The sequence below is a fragment of the Pavona decussata genome, unplaced genomic scaffold (assembly GCF_977016875.1).
Source record: "Pavona decussata unplaced genomic scaffold, jaPavDecu1.1 SCAFFOLD_6, whole genome shotgun sequence".
In the NCBI taxonomy this organism is placed as follows: Eukaryota; Metazoa; Cnidaria; class Anthozoa; order Scleractinia; family Agariciidae; genus Pavona; species Pavona decussata.
Window position 1 is genome coordinate 3,460,213 of NW_028145430.1, and position 9,410 is coordinate 3,469,622.

Sequence of the window (9,410 nt, forward strand, 5' to 3'; positions counted from 1 at the left end):
TGCAATGCGACGTTAACCAACCAACCGCCCTGAATGCTTACCATATATCGTTCAGCAATACTTAACCTTTGTTACATATAACGATACCTATTTCAAATAAAATTTAAAGTTGAGTTTAATAGATCAAATCAAAGTTTAAGTTTAAAGGTTCTTAGTCTAAACCAAACAGACAACAGATTAAGAATGAGACCGACTAAATATTGCTAAACATGAGTGGCCATAAATGAATGAGTTATTAAAACTAATGAACGCAAGTCCAACTGAAACAATTCCAGTCCGTTCAAAATGCGGCGTTCGCAAGCATTAAAAGATTCAACACAAGGTTGTCATCTTTAGCGTATAAAACCATTCAGTCACCCCACCTCCCATTACTAATACCGATTATTCTGCGTCCCCCCTCCCCCTCCCCTGTATGTGTTAAGCCAAACAGGCACAGTCCCCCCGTCCCCTTTCCCCTGAATGTGTTAAGCCAAACAGGCACAGTCTCCCCCCTCCCCTCCCCTGTATGTGTTAAGCCAAACAGGAACAGTCCCCCCCTCCCCTTTCCCCTGTATGTGTTAAGCCAAACAGGCACAGTCCCCCCTCCCCCTCCCCTGTATGTGTTAAGCCAAACAGGCACAGTCCTCGATTTAATGTTTTAATCAAACACAAAAGGGTCTGGAATGCACTGTGTCCCAGATCCCATCTTTCTGACAGAAGCGCACGGATGAAATCATTTCAGCGCGACCTGTTAAGATATAAAAATAATTCACATTCAAACAGCTAACTGAATTGATTTTGAATCCAAAACATCCACTCGGAATCACGTTATGCCCAGCAATCCCCCATCCTTCACTCGATGGTTAGTGCATCTGACTGATGCGCGCAAGGTGAAGGCGGGGTTTCTGTAAAATCATTACTTCTCTTCTCGTGACCATCCTAGCATATTTTCGTTTCTCTCTAACGCTTGGCCGGTACTCATTTATACCCCTGCGTAGGAAGAGAAATTGCAGCCCAGAGTTTCCTGCCTATGAGCGACAGTAGACGGTCACAATTTCAGCCTTAAGTCTCCCATTAAAGTAGAATAGCAATCTTACAAACAGAACTCTTACAAAAACTGTCACTAAAGGAACCAGGATAAGCAACCAAGTATATCTTTTTCACCGCAAGTAGGTAACTCTAGTTAAACAGACAAAACCAATCCATTTACCGATATTAGATGGTATTAGAACTCTCCCAGGGTTGGTTAATAATAAGCTTGTAATAATTTTGATGGAATCCTGGAACAGTTTACGATACCCTAAACGTTACCCTACTCACGTGCTGTCGTACCACTCCATTCTTTGTTTCCATGGCAACAGGCTTGCCTGGTGTCAGGCGGTACACTTCTTCATCTGTCAGCACCTCCAGCTCCGGAGCTATAGGGCCACTGCTCACCAGAGTAAAGGTCACACCACTGACTTTCACTTCGAAATCGATGGAGCTTCCCAGGTAGTGTATACGTAAAGAAAGCTTGGTTGCCCTGGGGGGAAGGGTGGAGTTAAAGTACAGACCATCCGTCTTGACACGGAAGCCACCGTATCCGTAGACAACAGCCTGAAGAAAACCTCCGGCTCCTGTGATGAAATTCACGGCACCCTGGTTCCATCGCGTCTCACACCACACCTGTCAAATTATCAAAATTTCGAACGTTAATCGTTGATCCTTTGAGAACCCGCGAACAAAGTGTTAGCGGGATACACGCCTGAACGGTTTTAATGTTCATGAAAGAGGTGGTGTCTTCGATAACCCTCCTACCCCAGACAAGGGGGCCCTCCTCGAACAAACTTGTTATGACCAGTTCTCTTAGTTCTGTTTGCACGTTCAAAACTGCTTTTATCGATAAGTATATTAGTAAGATTTCAATGAAGTAAAGTTTCTGTCAGTAAGTTTAATGAAAAGAGAGAAAGAAAGAAAACTAAAGCTGATCAACCATAAGGTTTTTTGAATTATTCATTTACAAACATATCTTCAAAAATTTGCTAGCCACACGAACACGATCGACAATTCATGAGTGTTTCTTTGTACCCGTTTGGACGACACAAGGTACTGACTAGCAAACACCTCAATACCTTAAAAGGACCCCGGATGTTGGCATAATTCTTCATGAAGGCGCGGTCTGCTTTCTTCTTTTCACCAGCTTCCAGCCAGCCAATAGCAAACATTGCATGTGTCATGGCGGGACCATTAGGGTCCGTTAGCCTTTCATAATAAGCCAGGTCGTTGTAGCGAACCTGAGAAAACAAGGGAGAAGCATAACAATTCTCTTTCTAGCCATGAGACAGTCAGTTGACAGTCTGATTTAGGCAGCCAGAAAACGAGTTCGTCGACAAAAGTAAAGTTATAATCCCATGGTAAAACGGCTGAAGACAGCAGAAGAAGTCTCGTGTTCATTTAGGACTCAGCAGAGCTCTGGTCTATTTTGATTTTTCAGCGAATAAACAAAGCAGCTTAAGGAAGTGTCGGGGGATCTTGACCTTTTTGGTATAAATGGTGCAACAGTACTTTCACTTGGATACAAAATATTATTCTCAAACTCATTAATAATTCATCAAGCCAAAACAAAGCAAATCACTACCGTGAAGGAGGTTTAGAAATGTGATCTTAATTATCATAAAATTTTGTGAACTTTTGCTTCGAAGTTGGTTAAAAAATCTCGGCTGGGCCTCGTTTTTCCAACCTACATCTCGGTGTTTGGAAAATGGATGAAACACTCTTCCTCGTGTTTGATATATTACTAGACCACTGAGAGAAAGCAATCAACTGCATTCTTTAAAGGAAAAGGCGAGAACTTGAAAAAAGTTACTACAAGTCCTTTTGAAATTGGAATCGATTCCGAACCAGTCCATTTGTGAGCCCAGATAGGCAGCGACAATTTTTAGTGCACTGGGGGGGAGGGGGGGGGGGTAATTTATAGCAAAACTGGACCGTTATGTTTAGGCTTTTCCAGTTGATAGGAAAATGTTTTGGCGTTTACGAAATGACACCAAATCCCTTGACACTTCCCTTTTAACCGAGATGCATTATCATTCAAAGCAAAAATACCGTTTAAGAGTACATGTAAATCCTCGCTATAATATATGAACCAGTGAAGATTGAACAACCAGAAAATCCTATGTGTCACTCAAGGAAATGACAGGTTATTGACTTACAGTACCCACGATTCAATGAATTATGGGAGTAATTTCCCGAAATGTCGAATATTACCTTTTTCTCCATTTCAAGCATTAACGGAAAACCTGTTAGCACCACATCTGCCTGTTTCACCAGAACCTTTGGAAGGTAACCTTCATATTCCGGATGGTAGTTATGTTCGCTATCAAACGGAATGTACATCTTTTCTGCTATCATTGACCACAGTGTCGGAATTTTCTTGCCCAAAATCTCCGCAGCTTCTTTGGCAAACAAAAGGTTTATTTTAGCCACGACATTAGTATACACCGAGTTATTGACAGGGTAGTGATACTCGTCCGGCGGCATCACGTGATTGATGACGTATCTATCGTGCTCAGCATCATACTCTACTCTGCTGGCCCAGTACTCCGCGGTCTGATATGCAAGGGGGTACCCAACCTCCCGCAGCCAGTGCAAATCCTTAGTAGCCTCCCATAGCATCTTAGCTGCAAAAGCGACGTCACCTGTGATGTGATTCTGGTTTTTCCCGTACCTTTCTCCTGGGGACGTCTCTAGGCCTGTTAAAGAGCTTTCCCAAGGAAACATGGCGCCTGAAGTAATAAAAATATTCCATAACTTAAGGCCGGTGCCTCCATTTGTTACTGTACATACAGTCTTCCATCTTGAGATGATCCGGGAAACTCGGGGCCTACTGATACAGAGGTATTTTTTTCGCGGTTCAGTTATGACCACGTGGGGAATAAAGATCTTGGCAAGGGCTTTTATAATCCAAACAAAAATTTGGGGTAACTTCGCAATTTTGCTTGATCATCTCTGAAAAATGCGTGGTTGTCCCCAATTTTCGTTGAGGATTCTAACAGCCCTTGCCAAGATCTTCTTTTTCAGCGTAGTCATAAACTTAGCAAAAATACATCTTTAGTTGGAGGCGCCGTCCTTAACGCCTTTTTTAGTTTCATTTCATTCTAATATGTGTGGTTTTTTTTAATAGACCCTTGCTCCAAAATGGCGGCAACAGATTTGAATGAATTTAAATTGAACTGAATGAAAAACTGATACCAGCACTGGAAAGAGCACCTTTACTTTAGTAACCTTGCAAAGTTTCAGCATATTAGGTGTTATATCAGCTTAGGAAATGTAAGATGAAATTTGACAAATTTGGGTCATACAAACGTCTGTAAATTTTTCATTTCTCAACTTACATTTTCTCAGCTGATATTACACCTGATAGGCTGAAACTTTGCAAGGTTACTAAAGTAAAAGTGCTCTTCTAGTGCTGGTATACGTTTTTAATTTTAACTTATTTGAATTTTCGGCCGCCATTTTGGAGAAGGGTCTATTACTATGAGGAAGTACAATGGAAACTTGACATGTTATGACCTTCAGATATTCAGATATTTCAATAGTTTCTTGGTGGTACGCTCAATCTCTTTCTCAAAACCCTTTTTCCTGTAGGCCAGCGGTCGAGAAACGCTTTGCTGAAAAGCTATTACTGTGCACTGTGCTGCTGCGGAATAACTGATTACGAGGAAAATTGATCGAATCCACAGAAAGGCGGCTCCTCAGAGATAGCATCCTACATTAAACACAATCTCGTTGTAATACAGATTTAACTTTCATTTAATACCACGGTGGATAGTCACGTGTGAGAGTCGCCACTCTCGCCATTACCTTTATAGCCGTACTCCTTGGCGATTCTGCGCGCCGCTGGCAGGCGATCCTTGCGATATCTCATAGAACTTCTGGCCAAGTCCGGATGTAGCAGGACAAGAGGGGGGTACATCCAAATATCCTGATCCCAAAATGTATGCCCCATGTACTCCTCTCCAGCAGGTAGACCCCCAGGACTCAACCCGTACGGCCAGTCATGCCGGGTGGAGCTTAGAATGTAATACATGCTGCCGTACACCGCCTGGGCCATTTCTAAGTCGCCTTCAATCTCTATACGGCCAGAGTCCCATAATGCCTTCCAAGCCGCCTTGTGTTCTGCGAGCAGCTGCTCCTTGACTCTAAAAACAACGCACACGTTTAAAGTTAACCTGAAGCGGCCAGTTGCTCTCTAAAATATCGCAGCACAGTGCACAGAATCGCCAAAGAATGTGGCCATAGTTAAAGACGGTTATTTGCTCTCGCTGTTAAGGACGGTGCCTACTTTTGTTACTGCGCATGCGTTCTGCGCAACTCGAAATACTCCTGTTTCCTATGGGTGGTGCCTAGTAATACAGGGATATTTTTGCGCGGTTTAAAACTATGAGGAGAAAGCAGAACTTAGTAAGCGCTCTTGGTATCTAAAAAGGAAATTTGGGGTAACCATGCATTTTTCAGAGATAAAGTTTCAATTTGGAAAAAAATCACACATTTCTTTGTATTTTACTGTTTTTTTAAATAATTGTTGCTTATTTATCTCTGAAAAATGCGTGGTTACCGCCCAATTTTCTTTTTGGATTTCAATAACCCTTGCTAAGATCTGCTTTTCCCGCGTAGTCATAAGCCACGCAAAAATACTTCGGTATTAGTAGGTACCTTCCTTAACTGTCCTCCATCAGCTGGACTTTCGTTACTTGAATCGAAGAAGCTATTACTTTGACCTCCCTGGCTGGTTCTCTTCACGCTTTGCACGTAGGTATGTAAAAACCAAATAGTACTTACAGCATAGCCTCGTCCCATTGGTAGAGAGCTTCGGAGAGAGGGTTGAACTTGGTATCCAAGTTGGTTGCTATGGAGGTGATGTAATACCACGTTTGTTCCTCGGGGTTGCTGCTGATAGTTAGGGGATGGCTGGGGTCTGGGTACGTCCAAACAATGGCCACATTAGGTCGGATACTTCCACCCTCTTCAGTTTGGTTTACCTAAATTATTCAACAAATGAACATTCTAAAGGGAGTCAAGCCGTTTCAGTTTTCACTTTTGGAATTTTGTGCATTTGTGTAAGAAATTAAAACTAAAATGTGATCCCATTGAAATTCAGGTATAAAGGGCCCTGGACAATTAAAAATCAGCTTTTTTGCAAGAGAAAAAAATTAAAAAATAAAGCAGGATTCCAATGGATTCTTATTCAAATACACACGTCACGTAGGAACAAGAGTGGTGAAGATTGGGTACAGATGGATTATAAGACGCGTCTTATCAGTACATACAGTATTAAACATGAAAAGGTATGTGAAGTGCTAACATGAAGCCTGGTATGAGAATGCAGCTAAAACAAAGTTGGTGCATGCTGACATACATGCATCTCTTGTATTTCGCGTAGTTGACTTGTTTAACGCCTGAAAAGAGGTATGGAAGATGACGTATTGTGCGTTTTTCACAACCGGTCTCCACCAAAACATTCCAGTGAGTGCTCACCCCATGTGATTATCTTTTATAATCACAGGAAATCGGATCATTGAAATGGGATATTACAGACAACTTTAGACAACAGCATCCTTTGTATTTCGACGTCTCCTTTCTATGCCGTGCATGCCAATTGCAACACCGGAAATGAATACACAGTGGTTTTGTTTTGCCAGTGATACACGAGACGATCTGTGGTCACGTATTCCCTTTTCCAGGGGAAATAATGTTGGATATTTTTATGATACAAAAACTAAGCTAACGTGAATGAAACCTACCAGTCCGGTAGCAGCTAGAGCGTCACTTCTGCCAGACTCAGTCATGTAAAACAGAATATCTCTGGTGATATATCCCAGATTTGGAACAATGTCCATCGTAAAATTCCTTCCCGCGTTGTTCTTCGCCGTGATTTCCACAACTAACAGGTTTTTCCTTGTCCTGTGCGCATAAACCCTTTGCTCCACTGTTAAATTCACGGCTTTGAACCATTTGTAAAAGACTCCCTCTCCCACGTCCAGCGCATACGAAGTCTTTCCTGTGATTCCCTTGACGTTGAAATTAACAGATGCCGTGGAAGGCACACGGGCTCGGTGCGCATGTTGATAAAGATATATCGGGTAAATTGGGTGCTTCTTCGGATTAGCCGGACCATTAAACACTCCAGAAATATGCACTGTATCACTAAAGATCACAGTGCCAAGATAGCCATTCCCCACTGAAGGCATAAAGTTGCCATCTCTGCTGTCTGACACTGAGCTTCTGCTGTGTGCCCGCGGCAATTTGTTTGTGACGAAGCGAGTTGGAGTACTCACTGCTGGGGCTGAACAGATTAATGATACAATGCTACAGAGCAAAACTACAGCGACAATTAAAATGCGAGTTAGGTTCATAGTGCCAAGAATTGAATGGACACCTAACTGAACCTAGCTTCGCAACAGACACCTTCCTTCCTTCCTTTCAAAGTGAATTGAAGGTGTTGTTCACAGCCAGGGCTCGAACAAGCACAAACGAGTGTTGAGTGATCTTGTCGATGAGGGTTAATGATAGTTAACAGATCTCTTTTTTAACCCCGGCCCGGCTAAGAACCGGAAGAAGCTATTTAAATAACAAACGTCACAACTCAACTTACCGAGCAAAATAACAAAGGATGAAAATAAACCACTGTCACACGGTTTCTTACACTTAAAATATACCAGTGGATATGGATAACTCTAATCGTCAGTCGTTCCCGCCGGAAGGGGGGGGGGGGGGTACTCCCTAAATGGACTAGTCCTTACGGCAAAAAATAAAAAAAAAATAAAGAGAAAAAAGACGAAAAAACCTATTAGATATATAAACTGGAAAAATATGCAAATTGCCAGATATGTCGGTTTGGAAAACAAACCTTCTTTGGGGGCTACAAGTATAGAATAAGTAAATACGTTTCAGGACCATGAAACTGATAGGTCAATAGCCTCCCACGCAGCCGTTTTTGGGAGACCGGCCATCCTCGGAGACCCAGGAGCAGTTAGTCGGGTAGCAGGGCCCACGAAAATCCCTGCTACCTGACTAACTGCCCCTGGGTCTCCGAGGATGGAGACTGGCATGAGGAGGGCAATATGATTCCCCTTAAAAACGGTCCGCAATGCGTACATGTGTCTAGGCTGGGTGATTAAGTGTTTGCATATGATTATATTGCAGGGTATTAATTAGGATTTAACCGGCATAGGGTACAGGTGTGGAGACAGGGGTGTAATGTGAAGCTCCAACAGTATAGCAAAGAAATGTGGGTAGGAGTATTAAAAGAGTGCAAGGTGATGTGGAAAAATGATCAGGAGTAGAGGCTGGTCTACTATCATGGGGTGTGCTTGAAATAGTTACATGAATTTTTGTGATGGAAGTGCTAGCTGGAATGAATTTTTTTACTTTTGTAAGATCCATTCTGTTGTCGTTTTGTCTTGTCATTGTAATTGTAAATCAGAAATACGAACAGTTTTTGTAAATTTAAGATTTCTAGCTTTCATCCAACTTGTGAATTAACAACAACAATAAAATGAGGAATGAATCTCACGGAGAGCAATGTGTTGTCCTGGATGGAGAGCAATAGTCTTACCTCGCAGTCCTGTCCGGTGTACTGAAAGGCTCTGTAATTGGCCCAGCGCTCTTCTTGGTGTACATAAATGACCTATCAGATGCCAAGTCCGATGTACACTTAGTTCCAGACGATACAGCTATCGTACTCGCAATCGACCCGCAAAATCATTGTCATCAACTTATAGAGGACCTCCAAAATCTCGGACTCTGGGAAAGCGACTGGCTAATGGAATTCAACCCAGGAAGAGCGAAGTTCTGCGGATTAGCTGCAGAAGAGTAGTGATATCTCACGACTACGTCCTGTACTGAGTTATCCTGAAGACGGTAGAGAGTACCAAGTATCTCGGAGTCCTTATCTGTCACGGCCAGTAGAGCGTGGCAAAGGGTCGTCAAACTCTAGGCTTCTTGAAAAGAAATCTCAAAGTCAAATCACGGTACTTTAGAGGAAAGGCCTATAAAACCATCCTAAGGCCAAAAATGGAATACTGCTCCACCATCTGGGACTCAAGATTTGGTGTTGAAAAAATGGGACGTATAAAGTCGAAATGGTAAAACGACGTGCTCCTCGATGGGTATCGCTCAGAAACTACCCTTTAGCAAGTGTCACCAAAATGCTACAAGAGCTCAACTGGCCCACTCTAGAGCAACGGAGAGCTGTTGCTCGCCTCGTTCTCCTGTTTAAGATTGAAAACAACCTTGCAGTAAACCCACGTGATAATTTAAAGAAACCTATAAGACAAACTAGACACACAAAGAAACACTCATTTACAACTATCAAATCCTACTCAGAATACCACAGACTCCCTTTTTATCCAAGGACTGTTCGACAATGGGATGCTTCACCTGAATCCGTA

The 9,410-nt window shown here is 42.5% G+C and overlaps 1 protein-coding gene across 2 annotated transcripts; it reads right to left on the bottom strand.

Moving 5' to 3' along the window:
• Window positions 1–624: 624 nt before the first annotated feature.
• LOC146489220 (protein-glucosylgalactosylhydroxylysine glucosidase-like) lies at window positions 625–7,507 on the bottom strand. 2 transcript variants are annotated; one of them, XM_085107171.1, is made up of 7 exons: window positions 6,762–7,506; window positions 5,800–5,999; window positions 4,822–5,159; window positions 3,226–3,743; window positions 2,091–2,252; window positions 1,300–1,644; window positions 625–727 (listed from the first exon to the last, which is right to left on the bottom strand). In XM_085107171.1, exons 1-7 carry the CDS (start codon window positions 7,371–7,373, stop codon window positions 713–715), a joined length of 2,190 nt encoding a protein of 729 aa, XP_084963297.1. In that variant the 5' UTR covers window positions 7,374–7,506; the 3' UTR covers window positions 625–712. The 2 variants fall into 2 exon arrangements, with proteins under 2 accessions (XP_084963297.1, XP_084963290.1); XM_085107164.1 differs by lacking the exon at window positions 625–727 and having other exon boundaries at window positions 1,139–1,644; window positions 6,762–7,507.
• Window positions 7,508–9,410: the final 1,903 nt, after the last annotated feature.